The following is a 23,717-nucleotide window of genomic DNA, read 5'->3' as shown; positions in this document are numbered from 1 at the left end:
TGGTAAGTCACTCTATAGTCTGCCCTGGAAGATGCAGAGACCACTTCTTGGGGTTCCTGGGAGCTGCTATAGTCACCAGGTGGACATCCCTGGGACCTCCCCTCCTCCAGCACACCCCCGCCCCATCAAGCCACACAGCAAAAGTCATCTCTGATTTATTTAGCTGCTCCCAGAGCCTGCGTCTTAGTGTTCCAGTGGGGTCCTCGGGTCAGCCCCAGCCCTGCCCAGCTCCCAGCCCAGGCTCCTGTCCCTGAAGGTCAGGCAGGGCTCGGTGCTGGAGGGTGCAACCGTGCAGGGCCGAGGCGGGAAGGGAGTCCTCCAGTCCTCTAGTCCTCTGCAGCCGCTGAGCGGGGTCGGGCCCAATTGCACAGAGAAGCTCCGGATTAAGCCTGGCCCTTGCTTGCGGCCGCTCTTCCTCCTATTCAGACAGTCTCCACCTTTGTGTTCCGGGGCCGTGGTGGACTTGGCCACCTCTGCCCAGCAGCCGTGAGGGCAGGTGTCACCTGGGCCCGGCGTAGCCATAGGGGTGCCGCAGCAGCAGGCTATGGTGGCCAGGCAGTACATGTCTGTAGTAGTGTTCTACCAGGCTGCCGATGCTCACAAACAGGACCTCACCCTCCAGGTAGAACCTGCAGTCCTGCGGGTGGGAGGGCAGTCAGCATGCTGCCTCGGGCCCTCTCAGTAACCCCACGGTGTGCTCTGCTCCTGGCTGCCCTGTGCTCCCCGAGTCTCCTGCTGTCATGCAACAGAGTCCCCCAAGTTCCACCTCCCTGGAGCCTGCAGCCCGGATCTAGGAGGAAGGCCAGGGCCTAGGACTGCTCCAGGAGGAGCGGAAATTTAGCCAAGGAAAGAGCAGAGAAGCTGGTAGCGAGAGAGCTCCTCTCCCGAGCAGCCAGGCTCAGGCCACCTGCCACCTGCAGCCCTTTGTCGCTGACCAAGGCGCAGGGCCTGGGCCACCCGCAACCTGGGCCCTCAGGGGAAGGTCCAGCCCCCTAACCTTCTCGAAGATGCGGTAGTTCCTCACTTTGTTAGAGGTTCCGTCCCACACGACCAGGACCTATAGGGAGGGGGAGTGAGAGGTGACCCCTCAGCTCAGAGGCAGCAGAACGGACCTGCGGAAGGCCCAGCCTGGGAGAGCTGCTGGGGCAGGCAGGAACGCGAAGGCTGGGGCCTGTGGCCCTGGCAGATGGGGCAGGAGGGGCGGGATGGGCCTCACCCTAGGGCTGCTGCACTCAGAGCCCCTTGTGAGACCCAAAATAGCAGCAGACACACAGGGAAATCGTGGCTGGGTGAGGTCACACATGTTCAGGGGGATACAGGGTGTGCTGGCCGGCCTCCCCCATCTACCACCTCCAGAATCTTGGGTGCCCCCAGTCCCACAATGGAGGAGCTGCCAGAGGACCCCAAAGGAAGTGACAGATGACTTGGGCCAGAAGCCCAGCCAGCTGGTCCCTGGGCCTGCGCAGAGCCCCAAGGCCCCATGGGGTGGTGGTGGCGGGGAGCTGGAGAGGGCGTACCTTCCCCGACTTGGTGGAGGAGTTCCGGATGCCGTACAGGCCGTCCTGGGGCACTCCCTGGGGGCTTGTGGTTTTGAACAGCCTACGATGCAAGTGTTGCGGGTGAGGTCTTCCTGGCTGCCGGGCTGCATGTCCTGTTACACGCAGGCTCTGTCCTGCCCTCCCACTCCGGGAACAGCAGCTCGGCGGCAGAGCCAATGGGTCTACCGCTCTCCCAGCTTCCCGCTATACTCAGACCAGCGGCTGCCCGACACCACGTCAAGTGGGAGAGACCCCGAGGCTGGAAGACAGGGGGACCCAGACCTCATCTCCACAGAGGCAAGAGGGGGTGCTGACCTTTCGACCTCACAGGATTCCGTGGTGTTGATGAAGACCGAGCTGGGCAGTGGTACCTGGAAGAGGCCAGCAGAGGTCACTGGCCAGGCCTGAGTGCCCCCACCCCACCGGCAGCCCCCCGGAGCTGGGAGCCAGGGCTCCGCTCAGAGCTCTGAGCCCTCAGTTTCAAGGCCCCTGGAGGTTGCAGCTCTCCCACTGTTGGTTGCCTGCTGGCCAGGCAGGGTCCCCGCCCCACTCGGCCTTGCCTTCTCGTAGTCCTCATCCGAGTCCACCCCTTCTGTGTCAGCTGGCGAGGGCAGGCGGGGCTTTTCAAACGAGAAACTCCTGAAACTCTGCCCGTCGGGGGGCGACCGCCTGCCGGGCAGAGAGCAAGATGCAGTGGAACTGGCACCAGAACCCAGGGTCTGCCGGCCCTGGTCCTGGCCAGCAGCTCTGCGTGAAACCCCAGAGGCCTGTAAGGAGTCAGAGCCGCCAGAGCCTGAAGACCACAAGACCAGGCTGGGATGGGCACTGGGCTGTGGGTCAAGCCAAACCCTGGTCACTGGCACACATTCTCCCCACCACCCTGTGCCCGTGGCCCATACGCAAGTCCCAGCAAGACTACTAATATGGATTACCAGCCCTTTGTGGCCCCTCATGAAATAGGATGAGCATGCCAAGGGCCACTCTCCCCAGCCCATGGGACTCACAGATGCTAACAGACCCCAGGAGCACGGCAAGGCACGGCAAGGACACTGGGTCAACAGGCCCACGGTAATCCTCGGGAGTGGGGGTGACACCCAGTGGGCCTGGCACTGCCAGCTCCAAAGCAGGAGGCACTTCGTGGGGCCACGCAGAGGGCCCAGCGGCAGCCACGATGACCCCAAGCGCCATGACCAGAGCCTCAGGCGGGGCTGGAGAGGTCCAGGATGTGAGAGAACACCCAGGCTCGGAGCTCACAGCCCAAGCTGCCCGTCCAGCGGCAGGCGGATGGCCCTGCATCCCTGAGGCACCACCAGCTCCAAGGTCGTAGTCAAGCAGAATGGACCGTCCTCAAGGGCAGGGCTGGACACCTTAGCATCCTGAGGCAATCTGGGAACTCTCCTACCCCTGTTGCAATGCCTGGTTCTGTAGCTCAGGTTGGAACCAGGCCCAGGAGGGGTCCCAAAGGTAGGGAAGCCAGGGCACCCCGCAATGCCCCATGGCGCAGACTCACTGGAGGCGCGGAAGAGCTGGCTTCTCTGGCCTGGGCAGCACTGTGGGCCGGGCGGTGACCTCAGGCATGGGCAGCTTCAGCGCAGGAGGCCTGGGAGCCACTGGGGGCACGAAGAGTCCAGGCCTGGCCACCTCCCCTGGCGGGGCCACTTCCACCGTCTTCAGGAACTTGGGTTTGTTGGCGGGGACCGGTGGGGGCTCTGAGGTGGGTGGCCCCCGGGCAGACAGGTGGAAGGACTTGAGTTTGTCACAGTTCCTGGAGGCGGCGGCAGCAGCGGCCAAGGCTGCAGGGCTGACACCATGACCGGGGGCCCAGGGCTCCGGGCTGGGGCCGGCGTTCTCCCGTAAGCAGGGAGGTTTCCGAAGGTTGGGCACAGGGGGTGCAGTGCTGCCCGCAGGGGGGTCACTCATCCTCCGGGAGGGAGCAGGCACCCTGAGGCCGGGCTCAGCTCTCTTTAGGCCCAGCGGGTCCCTCTTAGAGTCCTCTGGGGCTGGGCCAGAGTCTGGGAGGCCACGCTTCGGGGGCGGCGGTGGTGTCAGAGGGCTTGAACCCTTAGAGGTGAAAGACTGGGCACGCGGCAAGTCGGAGAAGGCTGGCTTCCTGGGCGTGGGTACAGGCGGTGGTGGGTAGGCAGGTGGGCAGGTCAGGTCTGCAGAGCAGAGGCGGCCGGTGTTGTAGGCTGGAAGCTTGGCCAACATTACCCTCTGCTGGCAGCACCGGCCAGGTCTCCCGGGCCAGGCCCCTCTGTGGTCCAGCACTGGGCAGGCGGCCCGGACCACACTAGTTCACCCCACCTGTCCTCCAACATCCATTCAGCTTGCTGAGGTGGGGGGTGACCAGGCTTCCAGGGGCGCAGGGGTGAGAAGTGGGACTCGGGGGAGTACTCAGGGAGTGAGTCCTGGGTACCCCTGAGTCACGGGAGGGTCTAGGAAGGCCACAGGGAGCACAGACACCAGGGGCAGGCACAGCGCGAGGTGCCCAGTGCAAGGCTGGGGAGCAGGGAGATCCCGGAGCCCCTGATGAAATGTCTGGGGATGGTCTGGGGGGGGTGAGCTGACCCCAGGCAAGGGATGAGGAGTAACGCGCAGTCAGTCTGGGAGTCCTGGGGAATCCCATGCATGGAGGAGGGAAATCAAGGCAGACGGCAGGCCTGTCAGGCTGATGTACTGAGCCCAGCAGCAGCCCTCTGACGGAGAAGGCAGCAGGGGCAAAGGCCAGGCCACCAGAGGATGCCAAGCCTGGCACCAAGTCTTAAGACTTAGTGACATCAAGGAAGCTGGGGAAGGGATGAGGGAGAGTCCGAGGGGTAGGGAGTGAGGTGATGAGGGACAGGATAGGAGCAGACCCTCCCCCTGAGCCCTGCACCTCCCCGTGAAAGTTCCTGACAGCCTGCCACATCTAGGCAGCAGGCACAGACACAGACAGCCCGGGCCCCTCAGCCCACCTACCCTCCAGCCTCACGGGCTCAGGGGAGTCAGGCTCCATGTAGGAGTCATCCTCGTCGTCCCGCTCGTAGTCTGCAAGAGAGTGGCCAGTGTGAGGCTCGGACGGCTGGGCCTGGCCATGTGCAGCACAGCCTAGGGTCAGGCAGAGCCGCGGCCATGTTCCGGCCACAGGAGCAGGAGGGACGGGTGATGGCACAGGACCCAGAACCCAGGCTGCACAAGTGGCCAGCAAGCCACTGCCACTTTGCCACGGGGACAGAAGAGAGGAACAACCCCTCCAAGGGGGCCTTGCTCCTGTCTCGGGCAGCAGGCAGGGACAGCTGGGCAGCAGGGCAGAGAGCCTCACCTTCGTTGTCCGTGGGGTACGACGAGAGGCTGATCTCCACAGGCCGCTCCACGAGACCATAGAAGCTGTCTGTGTCCGAGCTGGAGTCGCTGATGCAGGACAGGGCAGGACCAGGAGTGCGACACGCGGATCCACATGTGTGCACACATGTACGTAAGGTGCACAGGGACAGACACACGCACACACAGACACACAGACATCGAGATGTGCACACATGTGTACACACATTCATGCACACACAGACACACGGACACATGCCAGCACAGACATCGAGATGTGCACACGTGTGTACACACTCACACACACACACAGACACACGGACACATGCCAGCACAGACATCAAGACATGCACACGTGTGTACACACTCACACACACACACAGACACACGGACACACGCCTGCCCAACGCCTGCTGGCCAGCACCCCCACACACCTGGCGTCGAGGGGAAGCTCCTTCCTCTCATGGAAATGACCAATCTCCCGACGCAGCAAGGCCATCCAGCTCTGTGGGTCAGCCAGGGCTGCCGTGGGCATGGTGCCCCCGAGTGCCAGCCCACCCTCCTCCTCACCTCCCTGCCCAGCAGCTCTACAGTGCCCCAGCAGGATCAGCGCCAGGTAGCCCCCTTGGGGCCGTGTCAGTCCCCTGCCTAGGGCTGGCTGATGGAGCCCAGGATGGAGCCCGGGGCAGGCCCAGCGGGCACCCGTGCGACCCCTGCCCCTGGCACCTTGCGTTCTTCCTCCGAGGAGGCTGAGAAGAACCAGGTGCGGTGCTTCTTACTGATGTGTACAATCTTGAAAGGGAAGACGTTGTTGGACGTAGTCTCCTCGGCCGCCCGCATCACCCTGAGGGTAGGGGCCAGAGGTCACCGCCCAGGACAGAGCTGGACGGCCCCTGGCAGGCCTGCAGTAGGTGGACAGACGTCATCGGAGACCAGGAGGGCTTCCTGGTGGGGGCACTGGGCAGAGCTCAGCCATTCTGCCCACCTATACCATCTCTGCCCTGCTTCAGCCTTAGGTCTATTTGTCGGGGGTCCTCCCAACCTAGGGCTGCCCCTGCCAGCCAGGGACTTGGGCAGCTGCTCAGGAGTCCATCAGGGCTTGGTCAGAGCTCTTCGGGTTCTAATGGGCTGGACAATTCCCAAGGGCACGGCTGCACCTGCCCCCTGGGCCTGGTACTCATTGGCTGGCACACACCTGAGGCTGGAGAGTAGTGTATGGGGGAGAGGAACTGCCCTTCCCAGGGGACCACAGTGCCTGCATGCTGCCCACGGCCCTGTGACCAACCCCCTCCCTGACCCAACCAGAGTCCAAGGCCATCTCAAGGGCACTGCGATGGCTGAGGCCAAGCTGCAAACGAGGGACCTGGACATCCCAGCTGTGTCACAGATGCCACATCACCCTCCACGGCCAGAGCGGCTGGGCCCCGCAGCAGCCGACAAGCCACAGCTGGGTGGGGTCAGCCCTCGGATCCTGCTCTGCAGGACCCCAAGGCCAAGGAGGACCAGGCAGTAGCTAACAGGCCTGGAGGGCTCTGGCTGCCTGCTGACTCTTGAAGGCAGGCCCCTGGCACCCAGCAGCCAGGGAAACATGGGGCAGGGAAGTCATTTAGGGTGGGGCTGCTTGGCCAGAGGCTATGATGGGTGAATGGGAGGGAGCCTCTGGAAAGCAGGCATCCCGCCCCGGCGAGGCTGGACAGGCTCTGCGCCCAGCCCAGCTCTGTGAGGCAGTCTAAAAGGAGAGAAGGCTGGAGCAGGGGCTGGACGCTTGGAGGACAGGCAGGACGGGAGACGGGCACTCACCGGTTGTAGCCACTAAGTGAGAAGGCGCCCTGGGGGGAGGCCGAGGTGCTGCTCTTGAAGTAATAAATGCATCGCTTGTGGATGATGACAAAACGCAAGGGCCCTGCAGGACAGGTGGCCGGGGTGAGCCCTCTGCAGCAGGGAGCCAGGCCTCCACAACTGGCCTACAACTGGCTACTCCCTCCCCAAACAGGGGAGATGGGCACCACCCCAGGGCAGGTCCACTGCCTAAGACAAGGGGTAGGTGAGGGAGGAGCTGCCACCAAGAAGGCCAAGGGTGGCCGGAGGCTACAGAGGGAAAAGCTGGCAAGGTGAAGGTCCGATGAGAGCCCTGGGGTGGTGGCACCCTGAGAGCTCCCAAATCCACTGCCCAGCCTCCAGGCCTGGCACTGGTCACTTACAGCACTCCCTCGTGCCCTGCAGATACTCCCTAGGCCAACAGGAGACCACCCCACCCAGCACTCCCAGGAAAACCAACTCTAGCTTGGGGTGCCCTGCTGCTGCGATAAGGGCACAGAACACCCATGGTCGGGCCCGGACACTCAGGAATTCCACCCTCAGGAATCTCCCAGGCCTGGGAACTCCCTGCCCATCCATCCTGGGAACCTGGGGAGCCCAGGTCCAGAGCCCAAATTCCAGGGCACTCAGGGTTAGTGCCCAGCTGGGGCTTGCCTGGGCACACAGGTTCACTTGCCCTTGGCCACTCGGTGCCCACCTGACCTCTTTACCCAGCCACACAGCTGGACCCTACCACGTCCTGGGGGGCGAGGGATGCTGACCTCAGGTGTCCCTGACCTCGGCCCAGCAGGAGGCAGAAAGGGCAGCAAAGCACTCACATTTCAGAAGCTGCAGCTGAGTGCCGCCCTTCTTGTGCAGGTAGCCAGCTTTAGCCACACCCCCAGGCATGGTCAGCAGGTTCTGGGCACCAATGGCCTTCATGGGCACAGGCCAGTGCGTCTCCTCAGCCGCCATGAGGCTGCAACCAAAGAAGGGACTCACTCAGCCAGGGCGTGCTGGAGGGCGCTGGCTCGGCCGGCAGCACCCGGAGGGGCCGCTGTGAAGAGCCGAGAGTTGGCAGGCTGGGTAAGACGATGAGGGGTGAAACATTGCTTTCCCAAAGACCCTGGCATCCGAGTAGGCCCCCAGGGGAATTCGCCAGCTGGTCCGCGTGGTCAGTAGCTGACCTGCTTCACCACGCAGCTGACATGCAGCACCCTGAGTCCCACGTCCAGCCACTACTACTGGTTCGTTCAGCCCTTGCCTACCGAGCACAGAGCCCCATGGAGGCTGGGGTACCAAGATGAAGGGCTACAGCCACGGCAGGCCTCGGGCCAGTGCCGGGAACCCAGCATGGGGGCTGTGCTCCAGGGAGGAAGTCAGCAGGGGCTTCCTGGACGTGGGGTGCTGGGAGTGTAAGAGGTGCAGGAGCTGGCGCAGGCTCTGGCCGCCAGGTCCACCGGCTGTGAGCCCCAGCCCAGGCAGGAGCCGAGCTGGTAGCTGCGAACCTTCCCCCAGCTCTGAGCTCCTTCCCCCAGCTCTGGGCTCTGCTCCGTGGGGATCCTGGGGTCCATCCCACAGCCTGGAGCATCACTCCTCGGCCCCGCCTGGGACCTGCTGAGCACCACACAACCCCATGTCCAGTGTCTGTCCTCCGCACACCGACAGCGCCTGCTTGTCCTCCCACACCTCCCCAGCCAGGCGATTCCAGAGTGCGGTCCTCACCCCCTCCCACCCCAACCGCACAGGGCCAGCCAGCTCTGCCCACCCGCCCTCCTGAGCTTCGGGCCATGCAGCTAGGGTCAGGGCCAGGGGCCGGGCCACCACAGCTGCAACCCGGAAACACACAGAGAGGACAAGCCACGGCTGCTTCAAGATGCTGAGGTCGCATCAATCAACCGGCGGCCAGCTCACCCGCTGGCCCCCCAGCTTCGGCTGCCCACCAGGCAAATCCCGCCCTCGACCGAGTCGGATCCGGGACAAAGTCGTGGCCCACGACAAGGACCGTGGTGAGGAGAGGGTCTCCCGCACCCACGCCCGCTGTCGGCACAGCCACAGAGCCCAGAGCAGAATCAACGCGCCTCGCCCGCCTTTGTCTCCACGGGGAAGCACGAGCAGGGTCCGGGTCCGAGTCCCGGCTCCAGGCTCGGTACTCACGGCGTCCACGCGGCAGGCATGGCCGGTCCTCGGGCCGCAGCCCTGCCCTGCGCGCATCGACACGGCCCCGCCTCGGCGCCCGCCTCCGGCCGGCTCCAGCTCCGCGGCCGCCACCCCGCGCCCGCCATGCCCGCCGCGCCCCAGGCCGGGCGGGAGCGGCTCCGCCCTTCGGGGGCGGGCGCGGGGCAGGTGGAGGCGGCGGGCCCGCCTAGCGCCGCGGTCCCTGCCAGTGGCGTCCAGGTCTCAGCTACCCCGCGTGTCGCCCGAGGGTGGTGAGCGGGGGAATCCAAAAGCCGACCTCCTTGCTGCTGGCCGGCGCCCAGGGGCTGTGCCGCGTTGATTCTGCTCTGGCTGGCGCGCCCCCGGCCTCGCCCCTCTCGCTGCCTGCGGCCGCGCACACCCAGCCTCTCCCTGCCACCACCCTTCCCTGGTCCCTGCCTCCTGCCTGTCCACCCAGCACAACCTACAGTAACATGTTCTACGTCCTGGAGGACTGCCCAGGACCTTTCCTGACCACCCCTTCTGGACCTGCCCCCCACGCTTGGCGAATCTGTGCCAGACCCACCTCAACTCCACAGCATCTTCCTCCAGGCTTCAGCCGCCCAGTGACCAAGTCAGCATCAGGTGGCCAGAGATGGTGGTGGCCACCAGGATCCCGGAGCCCCTAACACTGCCTGGGCTCGGGGCTCACAGCCGGTGGACCTGGCGGCCAGAGCCTGCGCCAGCTCCTGCACCTCTTACACTCCCAGCACCCCACGTCCAGAAGCCCCTGCTGACTTCCTCCCTGGAGCACAGCCCCCATGCTGGGTTCCCGACACTGGCCCGAGGCCTGCCATGTGCCCTTGTGCACACGTGTGGACACATATCAGCCCATGCCTGTGTGTGTTACTTGCACAGCTCGAGTGTGGGAGGGTCCCTGGCTCACATCCATGTGCCTGCACACACGGGCACACCTGTATACATGAGACTGATGGGCTATGCTCCTGCAGGCTCCCCACCGGGACACCTGCACACCCAGCCCCGAACATGAGTGACCATGGGGACACACCATGGGTGGCGGCCAGGCCGTCCCGTTTGTAGGGGTCCCAGCCACAGGGAGCCTCGGCTGGATTCCCCAAGCGCACACAGTCCCATGACGTAATCAAAACACGTACTCACACACATTCACACAGGCCTACACAATATTTATTTCCACACTCACCCATACTTTGCACAAACGCATGCACTCATAGATCTGCAAGCATCATCTATGGCCATACCACCCTGAACGCGCCCGATCTCGTCTGATCTTGGAAGCTAAGCAGGGTCGGGCCCGGTTAGTGCTTGGATGGGAGATCTGCAAACATCCGTTCACACCCCTTCACGGTACTCCTTCCACATATCCGAGCATTCACACACACACAGCCTGCACAGGCTGACAAGACCCCATCTTCTCACTCCACCTGAGAGCTCACAGTCCCACGGGCCCTGCCTGAACCCCCCACTTTGCACCTGTTTCACAGGTGAGGCCGGGAGTGGCCAGGGCACTGACCTAACACCCAGGGCACTCACTGGGCCAGGCTCCGTGCTTCTCTGGGGTCACCCACACCATTAACCCAACACTTCCTCGCAGAATCATCCCCATGTGGCCAGGGTTCCCGGGAGCTGAGCAATGGCTGAAGGAGCCCTCATCACCCATGGGGCACACTGTGGGTGCCATGCTGAGCCCTGGTCACCCCTGGGGCACACTGTGGGTGCCACGCTGAGCCCTCCACCCCTGGGCACACTGTGGGTGCCACGCTGAGCCCTCCACCCCTGGGGCACACTGTGGGTGTCACGCTGAGCCCTCACTCTCCACCCCTGGGGCACACCGTGGGTGCCACGCTGAGCCCTCCATCCCTGGGGCACACTGTGGGTGCCATGCTGAGCCCTTGCCCTCCACCCCTGGGCACACTGTCTTGCCCTGTGGGTGCCATGCTGAGCCCTGGTCACCCCTGGGGCACACTGTGGGTGCCACGCTGAGCCCTCCACCCCTGGGGCACACTGTGGGTGCCATGCTGAGCCCTCCACCCCTGGGGCACACTGTGGGTGCCATGCTGAGCCCTCGCCCTCCACCCCTGGGCACACTGTGGGTGCCACGCTGAGCCCTGGTCACCCCTGGGGCACACTGTGGGTGCCACGCTGAGCCCTCGCCCTCCACCCCGGGCACACTGTGGGTGCCATGCTGAGCCCTCTACCCCTGGGGCACACTGTGGGTGCCATGCTGAGCCCTGGTCACCCCTGGGCACACTGTGGGTGCCATGCTGAGCCCTCCACCCCTGGGGCACACTGTGGGTGTCACGCTGAGCCCTTACTCTCCACCCCTGGGGCACACTGTGGGTGCCACGCTGAGCCCTCCATCCCTGGGGCACACTGTGGGTGCCATGCTGAGCCCTTGCCCTCCACCCCTGGGCACACTGTCTTGCCCTGTGGGTGCCATGCTGAGCCCTGGTCACCCCTGGGGCACACTGTGGGTGCCACGCTGAGCCCTCCACCCCTGGGGCACACTGTGGGTGCCACGCTGAGCCCTGGTCACCCCTGGGGCACACTGTGGGTGCCACGCTGAGCCCTCCACCCCTGGGGCACACTGTGGGTGCCATGCTGAGCCCTCCACCCCTGGGGCACACTGTGGGTGCCACGCTGAGCCCTCGCCCTCCACCCCTGGGCACACTGTGGGTGCCATGCTGAGCCCTGGTCACCCCTGGGGCACACTGTGGGTGCCACGCTGAGCCCTCGCCCTCCACCCCTGGGCACACTGTGGGTGCCACGCTGAGCCCTCGCCCTCCACCCCTGGGGCACACTGTGGGTGCCACGCTGAGCCCTCCACCCCTGGGGCACACTGTGGGTGCCACGCTGAGCCCTCCACCCCTGGGGCACACTGTCTTGCCCTGTGGGTGCCGCCCGTGTGGGGTTCTCCCTCTGGAGGACGGAGGCTCACGTGTGCCCTTTCAGTTCCTCCTTTCCTTCCTCTTCCCAAAACATTTCTCTGTATGAGAATCAAAACCAAAAGTCTCATTGGCCAGCCTTGCCAGAGACCCACCAACAGCCTGGGGGACCAAGGCCTCACACAGGACCAAGGCCTCAAGGCCATCCAAGGCAGGGTGCCCTGGCCCCACGCAGCCAGACTGCTAGCTCGGACAGGGCTGTGGCTCCCACAGGGGCCACCCCAGATCTGCAGGAGCCAGGCCACGCCAACCTCCCAAGTGCCCAGCCACTCCGCTGACCTGATGCCACTGCGACAACTCACAGCTCTCCTGTCCGCTGACCTGCTGGGGACAGATGGGCATGGCTGGGATCTGCATCTCCCCAGCATGTGAGGCCTCAGGCCCAGGCTGCCCGGCGTGCTGCAAGTGGGGCCGGTCAGGACTTCCTCTCCGCCCGTGACTTCCGGCTGCCGGCTCTCTGAGCCAGCACTTCCTGCCTTCCACCCTGCGGGATCCCGAAAGCCACCTGGGGCCCAGGCTGGGCCGCTGCAGCACTGCTCCGTCTGTGGGTTTCGGCTCCCCCCTCCCACCCCGTACTGTGGTCACTGACCATGGCCCTCGAGATTCAAGGGAGGAAGCCCCGTGGCCCTGGCTGTCTCTCTGCGGCAAGCCTCAGGGTCAAGGGCACAGGCACAGCACGACGGACGCTGTGCAGCCGGCCTGCAGTCCACCTGGGGTGCTCACAACCCCAGCTCCTTCCACATGACAGGCACTGCCCCAACACCTGACCTCGCCTCTGAGGCCAAGAGGAGTGAGCCTCTCGCCCAGCTGGCCACCTCGGGGGACCTCTGACACTGAGGGACTGAAGGCTGGGGTCCAGGCCAAATCCAGGTACCTCTCAATCACCCTGCCCCATTCCCCAGCTCTGCTAATATCTGGATACACTCCTGTTACCCCCTCCTGGCCCCTGCCCTTCTGGGGCCGTTCTGCCCAGGCTGGTGGGTGGTCAGCCCCTCACCTTTCTCCCCTGGACCTGACTCTCCAAGACAGGGCCGTGGGAGCCCTGGAGGTAGGGTGGCAGGAGAAAGCAGCTCTCTGGGGGCTGGGACCCCTTCATGGCAGGATTTGAGGGTGACCTGGGACTACAGAGGCCTCACACACTTCAGGGGGCACAGTCCCCCAACCACATGCACACCTCCCACCTGCAGCATGGCTCCAAGAGGGCTGGACAGCAGCCCGTGTCCCCCAGAAGCCTGGATGTGGAGGCCTCTGCCTCTGTGTCTCCCTGCGGCCTAGGGGCCTGTTCTGGGCACCGGAACACTCAGTGTCGCCTGTGGGCCAGCAGGCCGGACACTTGGGGGTGAGCGTAACACCGGCTCCCCCAGCCCCTGCTGCAGCTCACGCCTTCAGCTAACACCTGACCACCGACGCCCGCTGGGGGCGCTCGGGGGCCTCTTCCCCTTCTTCCCCTCGGGGAGGGGCGACGGTCAAACAGCAAGAGAAGGTTCTGGGCCCTGGTCAGCAGGGACAGCATCAGCATTGGCTCAGCGGGGAAGCCGCAGCCTGAGACAGCTGCATCCCACGCCACGGGTGTGGGGTTGGAGTCTCATCTCTCCTGACCCCAGCTTCCCGCTAACAAGCAGCTGGGAAGGAGGCAGGAGACGGCTCAGGGACTGGCATCCCACAGGGAGACCCTGATGGAGCTCCTGGCTCCTGGCTTCGGCCTGGCCCGGCCCTGGGCGTTTGGGAAGTGGGCCTGCAGATGGGAGATCCGATGTTCTCCAGTTGATGCTAACCAAAAGGCCGAGAAACAGTTAAGTCTCGTGTCTCTCTCTCCTGCAAATGGCTGCACAGTGGCAGGGGCCTGCAGTGGAGATTCTGGCCCTTCCCTGGCACCGCAGGCCTCCCAGCGGCTGCCCCGATTCCAGCGGGCACTCACGGCCCCAGGCTGGCCCTGACGGAGAGAAGGGGCACCACTGCACCGATGCCAGGAACCAGTGGCGTGGGGACGCAGGGCGTGTCCAGCCCACAGCTCAGTCATTGGATGTGCCAAGGAGGTGTGGCAGGCTTGGGGGAGGGGTGCCGAGCCCAGAGGGAAGATCCCAGCTCCCCTCTCTTCAGCCTACTTCAAGGGTCCGTGGAATTTCAGTCCAGACCCTCCAGCGGGGGCCAAGGGAGTGCATGGCCCAGGTCACAGAGCAGTGTCCATGTGCCAAGTCACAGAACCCATGGACAGGACCTGACTTGGAAAACAGGCTTGTTGCACACCGCTAGGCTGAGAGGCTCACCTGGTCACGCGCCCCAGCTCTGCAGCCAGACCTCTTGGTCAAGGGCAGGGAAGCAGCCCCCACTGCCTGCTCTGAGCCCCCACTCAGGACCCGTCACCTGCAGTTCCCCCCACACCTGGAAGGCAACACCATCTTAGCACCTGCCCTGGGCTGAAGTCTCCATACCCAAGGCACCAGGACCCCCACGCGTTCCCAGCCCACTGCATCCCATAACCCAGGCAGAGCCGCACAACACGACGGGCACACAGTTCAGTGTCATGATCAGCCCTGAGCCCTGTGCCTAGCCCACCCCTCAGTCTGGCCCTCAGAAAGACACCCCTGGGGCCGATACCACGGTTAAGCCGCTCTCTGCGGGTGCCAGTTCGAGTCCCAGCAGCTCCACTTCCAATCTATCTCCTTACTAACGTGTCTGGGAAAGCAGCAGAGGATGGCTCAAGTGTTTGGGCCCCTAACCCATGGGAGACTCAGAAGGTGCTCCTGACTCTGGCTCTGACTCAGCCCTGGTCACTGTGGTCATCTGGGCAGTGAACCCGTGGAGGAAGATCTCTCCCCGCCTCTCCCTCCAACTCTTTAAAACAAGTAAATCAATCTTTAAAAGAAAGAGTCTTGCAAAGAGCCAGAGCCCAGCATGCACCAGCGCCCAGGGTCTGTGCTGGGTGCACTGAGCTGCCGGCCAGCCCTGGGGACGGGGCAAGACCTTGCTGCAGGAGGGACAGGCAGGCATCAGACCTAGCTAGTGCCCAGGGTGGGAGCAGGCAGCTGTGTCCAGACACCGTGGAGTGCCGGGGGGATGGACAGTACCCCTACGACATGCACACCACTGTGCTGGACCTTCTCCCTGGCGTGCCGGGCTCTTCAGGCGTTTCCAAGCGGGAAATGAGAGCCAGGTCTGCCAGGAAGGGGCAGGCTGCCGCAGGGAGAGCACCAGGACAAGGGCTCCAGGCCGAGGGGGCAAGGCAGCCGAGAGGCGGATGGCACGGACAGGCACCTGCTTGCCCACAGCCCTGCCCACGCCGCAGGCAGCAGAACACAGAACACACAACTTCCAAATGCAGGCGACGGTGTGCCGGCGAGCTCACCCCCTCACTGCCCTGCCCAGCCAGGCCTGCAGGAACCTCCTGCTCACCTCACCTGCCAGGCAGGCCAGCTGAGCACCCAGGCCCTGCCCAGGACCCGGGGTTGCCCCACTACACAACATCGGTGGGAAAGATGGTACAAGTGTGGTGTCAGGCCTGGCTCAGCTCCTCCCCCTGGCTCTGCCCCTAGAACACTCCAACCGCTGTCTGCCTGGGCAAGCCGACGAGCTGAGCCCACAGGGCCCCTCCGGCACACTCCTGCCAGTCCTCTGGCCACTGCCTGCCTCCCAGTGGCAGTTCTGGGCACACAGATCTGTGTGTCCGTCCCGGGCATGACACAGCCACGGGACACCTCCAGAGGAGCAAAGGCAGACCTCCCCCCCCCCCCAGCAGCTGGATGCCCCAAGCTCTTCATCCCACGGACCTCCGGCTGCAGGAGGGGGCTCAGGATCCACCTGTACCTGGCAAGGACAGTGGTCGTCGTAGGGCTGGGCAGCCTGGCATGGCTGCTCGGTCTCCAGGGGCCAGCTGGTGAGTGGAGCTCTACTGGAGGCCTGCACTGAAGCATCTAGCAGAGCCCAGCTGGCCCTGGCCAGTCCCCCAAGCCACCTGCTGCCCAGGCCCCGTCCCTCTCCCCTTCAGCCATACCTACTTGAGCACCTGCTGGGCCCAGCAGGACTCCAGAGGGCAGTTCTGGGGTCCAGACAACCTGCCACCAGGCAAGGGGCCTCCCCAGGAGCAGAGACCAGCACCAGCCGGGCCCTGCTGGGACCCTCTCTTTTTCCTGAGGCCAAGGCACAGGGGTTCCCACAGTCAGCACTCAGGAAAGAAGTGCCTGTCAGCGGGCTGTTGCCCCGGCCACCAGGCACCACAGCCTGGGAGGCCTGCACCAGTATAGAGCCCCCCAGGGCCCCCAGGGACAGCGGAGGACAGGGCCTATGGGGAGCTCATGAAGGCAGGACCACAGGGCGCAGCCCGAGGGGAGAGGGCCAGGAGTGGAGGACTGAGGGCTTGCTGCTGCCACAGGCCCAGGGGCACCTCTTGCCCCGGAGGGGGATGGGAAGGGAGTGCTCTCTGGTGCTCACTCCAGCAAAAGCCCTGGCTAAGTGGCAACCAGGCCTGAGGCCTCCCCAGGAACGACTGTCCCCAGCCTCAGGAGAAGCGGGGCATGGAGAACCTGACAGGTAGCCCCCGGCTGGGCCTGCTCAGCTGCAGCCACACCCTGCCTTCCTGCCCCACCTCCCCCACCCCGGGCTCCTGGTTCGGAACTGGCAGCTACTGCCGCCTGCAGGCAAGCACCTACTCTACAGCCCCAGGTGGCAGCTGCCCTCCGCCTTGGGCCACCTCTGACTCACACCACCCTCACAGTGACACATCAGCCAGTGTGTTGGGAGCTGTGCTGCCGGTGAACAAGCCAGGCCAGAGAATTCCATGGGGAGCTGCTTCGGGCTGGAGGGCTCAGACGGAGGGAGACAGATCCACACAGCAATCCCCTGGTCGGGCGGTTGGGGTTGCAGACCTGCCCCAGCTCAGCCTCTCCCCACCCTGCTTTGCTTGCTGGTGGCGGGGCCCAGAGCACCAAGCCACGAGGTTCACAAGGCCGGGCCAGCACTGAGCTCACGGACAGCCCAGCCCAGCACCAGGCAGGCCATGCCGCGGGACAGAGGCTCACAAGGAAGAGGCTGCTGGGGGAGGGAGTTAGAGGCAGCCGTGGCAGAGGCTGGGGCCAGCTGCGATGGGCACCTGCTTCTGCTAGCCCCAGGCAAGGCGGCTCCTGGGGTATCCTGGGCACAATCACCAATCCCTGTGTGTCCAGTGGCCTGCCCCGTCTTCCACCCCTTGTACTCTGCCCTGCTGTCCTCCCTGGGACACACAAAACTACAGGGCTCCTGGCACCTGTTCCATGCTCAGTGTGGACATCTGACAGGTCAGGCCCAGGGCACCATGGTGCAGGTCACCAGGTGCTCGGCTTCTGGTCCGAGCATCCTACACGCCACAGGAGACCTTACAGTGGCCAGGTACGGAGAGCTGCCCCGCCCCCTGCTCACAGAATCTCCCCCTACTTGCTGACTTCTACATTCCATCCCTCCCTGCCCGCTGACCCTCCCCCTCTGTCCCTCCCTGCCCGCTGACCCTCCCCCTCTGCCCCTCCCCTGCTCGCTGTCCCTCCCCCTCAGTCCCTCCCCTGCTCGCTGTCCCTCCCCCTCAGTCCCTCCCCTGCCCGCTGACCCTCCCCCTCTGTCCCTCCCCTGCTCGCTGTCCCTCCCCTTCGCATCCAGCTCCCTGCCTGTGGCCTGGGAAAGCAGTCGAGGACGGCCCAAAGCCTTGGGACCCTGCACCCACGTGGGAGACCTGGAGGAGGTTCCTGGCTCCTGGCTCTGGATCGGCTCTGCTCCAGCTGTGGTGGCCACTTGGGGGGTGACCCAGCGGACAGAAGATCTTTCTGTCTGCCTCTCTTCTGTGTAAATCTGAGTTTCCAACAGAAATGAAGAAAATTTTTAAAGAAAGGAAGAAAGAAAGAAATGAAAGCCAGAGCTGTAAAGAGAGAGAGAGGAGAGCCCGAGATGCTACAGTTACTGGTTCCCTCCCCAAGTGCCACAACGGCCAGGACTCAGCCAGGAGCCGCGAGCCTCCTCTGGGTCTCCCACATGCGTGCGGGGGTCCCGGCACTCAGGCCATTCTCCACTGCTTTCCCAGGCCACCCAGCAAGCAATGGGTCAATACGGGGCAGCCGGGACACAAACCAGCGCCCACGTGAGATGCCAGTGCCTCAGAGGGCACCCCGCCCGCTGCACCACAGCGTCAGCCCTTAAATGTTTGAAAATGCCGTTCTGGTTGGTGTTTTGTTGTTTTGTTTTGTTTTTGAGACTGCCAGATAATTTTTGCCTGTGGAGTTTGTTCTGTTCCTTTGCCTTCTGCTTTTCTGTCATTCTTTAGTTTTTTGTCAACTGCAGATCTCTGAAGGCCGCATGCCTGGACCAGGGACCAGGGTCACCCACAGGCCAGCGACGCAAGGCACAGGTGGCCAGGCCCCACTGTGCCAGGGCTGCAGTGCCAGGGAACTCCAGGGCCCAAGCAGGCCCGGAAGGAAGGGGGCCTGAGGGAGCCCCCACAGGAAGGAGGAGCAGGCTGGGCCCTGGATTGGGGAACTGAGAGCAGCGCGTTCCTCCTCGGCCTGGGTGGACAGGATGATTCATGGCTGCCGGCTCTGTCCTCGCCTCTCCTCAGGGTCCAGCGGGGACCAGGCCAACCTGGACGCTCCCAGACACCATCACACTGCCCCATTGTTCAGAGGCCCCGCGAGGACACAGGGGTCTGGCAGTCGGCCTGAACTTGGCGGGAAGAGGCACAGTGCCAGCCTCCCTGCAGCCTGGCCCCTGGCCCCGGCCATCAGAGCACCCTCCCCCATGCAGCTGTCTGCCCCCTTTCTGAGCCCACACCCCGGCCCTGTCCCTACCGCCCTCTGAGCTCTCTGGCTCCAGGCCCCCACCCACAGCAATCTGCTCCCACCACAAACTACCCCCCACCCCATCTACCCAGGGTCCCAGAGCCCAGTGTGGTGCTCCCGTGCTGGGGTGGGACACGGCTCCAAGTATGGCCCTGTGACAGGAGAGCCAACAGTTCTGGGTTCCCTCATTGCTCGATCTTGTTGTCCTACTGGCATGGAGCCAACCAAGTGCCCAGTGGGCCCCACCGTGTGCCCAGGAGCAGGCACAGGGCTCCTTAGTGCGAGCCTGGGGCCAGGCAGCTGCTGCTGCCAACAGAGCCCGGGCTTACGCTCCCAAGTGGCAGCCCAGAGGTCTCCCTGGCTGGTGGCCGTCCATGACAGTGGGAGGCCGCTAAGGGAGTTCGGGTAGGGCAGGGCAGGGCACTGTGTGGACGGGAAGGACAGCCATGGGCTTACGTCACTGTCAGCTGGGAAACTCAACAGAGGACTTGGGCTGCTGGGAGGGGGTGACAGGGGCCTGGGCTGGGGACAGAGTCAGGGCCACCAGGTCCCACGCCACCCAGCTCATCCGTCTGCCTTTCTCCAAAGACCCCTCCATGGGGGTGCCCAGGACATACCTGTCTACCTGCCCCCCCAATCCAGCTCCCCACTCGATCTTCAAGTTCACTACCATGGGCTCAGATCCCAGAGTCCAGCCCTGACCCCTTGTCCTCTCCTGCTGCCACCCCAGGGAAGCCCACCTGGCACCTGACACCTCGCAGCGCCTGCTGCCCTTCCCCAGTGCCATGTCCACTGACTCACCCAGGGCTGGGCCGAGAGCACCGTGGGCAGTTCCAGCTGGGCCCAAGGTGCGTCTCAGTACCCCAGGACGGCTGCTTGCCCAGTGCCAGACTGGCAGGAAGCCTGGGCCCAGAGCAGGGCCCCTGCAGAGCCTCCCTCAAAGCTGGCGGGATGGGGGGGCAGGGGTCCTTTCTCAACCCACTTCCTTCCCCAGCAACTTCCTGTCCCCACAGCAGGCTTGGCCACCACCGACCACTGCACTTTGCGCGGCCCAGCACAGTTAGCCCTCTGGGGAACAGGAGTCTCTGGCCCAAGTGGCAGACCTCCTGGAGCCAGGCCAGGACCCCTGCCCTGCCCCCACCTTACCACAAGAAGGGTCCAGGCCTGAGCAGCTGCAGCTGGGCATCCAGAACAGGCCCCAGAGGACAAGTGGTGCCCAAGAGGACGTCATTCCAGGCACTCGTGACCCCATGGCCCCCACTGTGGGGAGCTGACGGGGAGGCCCCCAGCCTTGGCATGTGTTAGGGTGGGTCCCCGGAAGCACCACACAGATGCAGGAGGGACCTGCAGGGAGGGGTGGCCACTGCCAGTAGGCACGAAGCAGTGAAGTCCTGAGAAAGGGCGGGTTCTGGGGAGGGGCTGACAGGAGCCTGGGCTGCAGACAGAATTGGGGCCACGAGACCCCCTGGAGGCCAAGCTGTCCTCCTTCAGCACCACCAGCTCCGGGCAGCAGCGAGACCACCATGCCCTGACACTGACCAAGGACTCTGAGGTCCCTTCGGCTGTGGTCAGTTCCTGGCAGGTCAGTCCCAGCAGCTGGGCAGGCAGCCGCACCCTGTCACATCCCCAAATGGCCACGTTTCCTGTCCCCATTCTGCCCAGAGCCTGACCTCAGGATCCTCCTGACCCTCTGGGCACTGGTAGCCACCAGTATTTCCCAGGAACACAGCCTCTCACCAACTGACCGCCAGAGCCGGACCCAGCACCATGTGCCTGGTGTGCAGGATTGGGGTGAAGCACGCACTGGCCATGCACTCCTGGGGAGGGGCTTCCCTTCACTGCCTCCAGTGGGGGGGGAGAGCAGCTGGGACCCTGGAGGCCCAAGAGGGTGGAGCCTACACAGCACCTTCCTTCCAACCACGGCACGCCTTCCCCCCAGACCCTACTCCCAGGTCCCCTCTGTGGCCAGCACCCGTCTTTCTACAGGGCAGCCGTGTCAGCTGCGGCTTGCGGCCTGGCGGATGTCCTCACGCTTGGCAGCCCCCATCCCCCCGCCCTGTGGGCATGGCTGCCTGGCTGCCCGGCCCCGGAGGGAGTGGGTGGCTCCCTGCTATGGGCAGCCCGCACAGGGAGAGGCCGTGATGGAAACAGAACTGCTGCGCCAGCCGTTGCCACCCTGATGGGTGCAGGAAGACAGCGGCTGGCTCAGACCCCCTCCTCCTGCGATGGGTCCAGCAGGCTGGGGTGGGGCGCGGCGGGGGGGTTCCCGTTAAACCCCAGGTGGGAAGGAAGGCTGAATCAAAGCCCCCTCTGAGGAAGCCAGGTGGGCTGGAGAGACCAAGCCCTTGTCTTGGCCAGCATCTGGAAGAGGCACAGGGCAGGGGACAAGAGCCCAGCCTTGGGGACAGCGCCCTGGACACTGCCCGAGGCTCCCCTCTTCGGGGCAGTGCTACAGCCATCCCTGCGCACCGAGCACCCTTCCACCTTAGCTAGGCAGTCAGCAGGAAGTGGGGTCTTGGCAGACTGCTGCCTGGCTCAGGGCAGGCTGAGGAGGCTGTATTGTGAGACATAACCCTCCTTGGCTGAGGCTGCCTGTCGCATGGGGAAGGGCAGGGGTAGAGCCCAGGCCTGGGAACACGACCCCCGAGGCCCCAGGGCCTGCAGGCAGGCCCACTGCCCATGGGGAGGGCCATCTCTTGTCTCCGGCTAGCCTGTGAGTCAGGCCCTGGACGCAGGCCCCCTGCTCCCTGGGGATGTTCTGTGCTGTCTCCACGGGAGCTGGTTCAGCGCCCTGGCCCTGGGGGAGCCCACTGGGCCCCAGCACACAGGGTGGGGCACAGCCTGTGCCTGCCAGCCCAGCAGTCCTCGGGGACAAGACTGCGGCTCACCCTGGCAGGTAAGAGCAGGCAGGCGCCCCATGCCCCACACTGCCACTTGCAGCAGCACGCTTGGCAGCCACCCTACCCTAAAGGCGGCACGCACACAGCAAACACGTGATTCCCAAGGAAGCGGGCTGCATCTCAGAATCACGCTTAGGCTGCAGGGGCAGGGGGTGTGGACGCCAGGAGGTGCTCTGGCTACTCCTCACGGCCCAGCTGGTGTCCCTCCTCAGAGCCCCAGGGACCAGCTGCGAGCCAGCTCGTGTGACTGTGGGTTCAAGGCCAGCTGTTCCAGTCTGGCCCATGACCTACAGAGGGGTCAAGCAGGGGCTGACCCCTCTGGCATCCTGGAGGTGTGTGGGGTGGGTTTGGGGACGGGCAGACGGCCCTCTTGGGGGCTCACAGAGCGTCCAGCACCATGCAGCCCCCGGCCCTGAGTCCCTGTGTGTCCCCAACTGAAGCCAAGCCATCTCCCATGCCACCCCCGGAGTACAAGCCCAGAGCCCAGACCTGGCCATGCAGCCAGACCAGATAGCCGGTCTATCCTGCTGTGTACTGTGCTGGTCCTGGAAGCTGGGGCCTCCTGGCCCACAGCTCTGAGGAGTCTGTGCCCAGCCTGGGCACTGCACCGTGTGCTGTCCTGTGCCCAGGCCTGAGGCAGGGAAAGCAGCAGCACCCCAGGGACGGGGTGCCGGGGGGCACGGGATGTCCCCCCTGACTACCCTCTGAGAGTCAGGCAGCTGCACTCTGACCAGGCAGGGACACTGGAGGGGCAGGAGGCCCTCTAGGGAGGGCCACCCACGCTGGGCACTCCAGCGTCCTTCTTGCTAGGCCCCCGGCCTCTCTGCTCACTGCCAGTCTCGCCTCCTCTGGCAGACAGCCCTCCCCCGACCATGCGGCAAGGACTCCCTGGCCCTCAGGCAGCTGTGCATGCTGGCCGAGGCCCCCCTGCCCATGGCTGACCGAGGCCACAGCCAGCACAGCCCAAGTGGCTCCCAGTGCTGGCCATGCTTGATGGACTTGGGTCCCTGCTCCAGGGCACCAACCCCGAGACTGCTGCCAGGCTGGACCTGCGCCTCATACAGAGCAGTGCCCCGCCGGGACATGCAGCCGTGAGGGCCAGCAGGTACTGGCTGCAGACTGATGGGCTCCGAGCTCCCTGGCACAGGGCATACAGCTGCCTGCCCAGCCTGCCAGCCCGGCTCCTCCCCCACTCCATGAGCCCAGCTGGCCATTTCGTCTCTGTGTGCTCACAGCCACATGGACAAGCCGGGGTTGACTCAGAGCCCCACTTCCTCCACCCTTGTCCACAAGGGCCCAGACAAGCCTGCTGCCCTCCCTCCCTCCGTCCCAGGCTGTGCCCTTGTTGGGCTCCTCCCGGATCCCGCAGGTTGGCACTTCCCTGCAAAGACCAGGTCCTGCCCGACAACCCTGACCGCCAGTTTCTGGGCTGCGCTGCCCACCTGCCCTCTCTGCCAAAATGCGTCTGTCAGGAGGCAGAGGGCCAGGTAATGTGAGCCAGGTGCCAGGAAAGGAGCCAGACAAGGTCATTGCCTCCATTCTGCCAGGAGAGGGGCACTGGACGTGGGCTTCTCTGGGGAAAAGACCTGCAGGGGCGGGAGTGCAGCCCCTCCACCAGTCCTGCAGGGCCAAGCGGGAAGGGGTCACTTGGTCTCCTGGAGCAGGGCCGGTTCATCTGAACCCAGACGCAGCCCACCGCCTAGACCGCTGCGAGCCAAGTTCTCCGAGCAGGAGACATTTACCCAGTCCGTCCGTACTGCTGGGCCTGGCCGCACTGCCTGGGGGACCACCCGGGTGCTGCCCACCGGGTGCTGACCACCTGCCTCCACCGCAGTCACTCCCTGAGCGCCACAAGCCACGTCCACACCGAGGCACGGCTGTCGTCAGGGCTGGGCCCGAGAGGAAAGGCAGACAAGAGCAGGCGCTGTGGGGGCATGGCCCCCAGCCCCTTGCAGCCCCCCAGCCAACAGACGCCCCCACCCCGGGCCATCAGTCACTCCAGTGTGAGTCAGCGCCCACGCTTCTCTCACGTTGGTCAGGAAGGAGTAAAGGTGGGGTGCCCAGGACAAGCGGGAGCGCTTGCACCGGGTTCCAGCCAAGGCGACCAGCGAGCCTGGAGGGGCGCCGGGCAGCCCAACCCTCGGACTCGGTCCGGCACCCCAAGCCCCGGCGCCGACTTACCTCGCCGGATTCTGCTGCGGGCCCGCGGGCCCTGCCTGTGCCTCCACGCCGGCCCGGCCCGGAGCGCTGAGCCCGGGGCCGCGAGCCGCT

At 64.8% G+C, this 23,717-nt stretch overlaps 1 protein-coding gene across 3 annotated transcripts; it reads right to left on the bottom strand.

The window, feature by feature from the left end:
- Positions 1 to 149: 149 nt before the first annotated feature.
- Positions 150 to 23,717, bottom strand: SH3BP2 (SH3 domain binding protein 2). 3 transcript variants are annotated; one of them, XM_040966141.1, is made up of 13 exons: positions 23,628 to 23,717; positions 7,475 to 7,614; positions 6,639 to 6,741; positions 5,565 to 5,682; positions 5,273 to 5,343; positions 4,840 to 4,928; positions 4,497 to 4,565; positions 3,049 to 3,697; positions 2,099 to 2,207; positions 1,854 to 1,909; positions 1,518 to 1,599; positions 998 to 1,057; positions 150 to 637 (listed from the first exon to the last, which is right to left on the bottom strand). In XM_040966141.1, the coding sequence occupies exons 2-13, from the start codon at positions 7,608 to 7,610 to the stop codon at positions 500 to 502; spliced, it is 1,680 nt and encodes a 559-aa protein (XP_040822075.1). In that variant the 5' UTR covers positions 7,611 to 7,614; positions 23,628 to 23,717; the 3' UTR covers positions 150 to 499. The 3 variants fall into 3 exon arrangements, with proteins under 3 accessions (XP_040822075.1, XP_040822074.1, XP_040822073.1); XM_040966140.1 differs by lacking the exon at positions 23,628 to 23,717 and adding an exon at positions 12,035 to 12,195; XM_040966139.1 differs by lacking the exon at positions 23,628 to 23,717 and adding an exon at positions 8,793 to 8,920.

Source organism: Ochotona curzoniae, unplaced genomic scaffold (genome assembly GCF_017591425.1).
Source record: "Ochotona curzoniae isolate NIBS_2020 unplaced genomic scaffold, NIBS_Ocur_1.0 scaffold_4505, whole genome shotgun sequence".
Lineage (NCBI taxonomy): Eukaryota > Metazoa > Chordata > Mammalia > Lagomorpha > Ochotonidae > Ochotona > Ochotona curzoniae.
The sequence above is the reverse complement of the archived record's forward strand: the minus strand, read 5'-3'. Positions and strand labels throughout refer to the sequence as shown.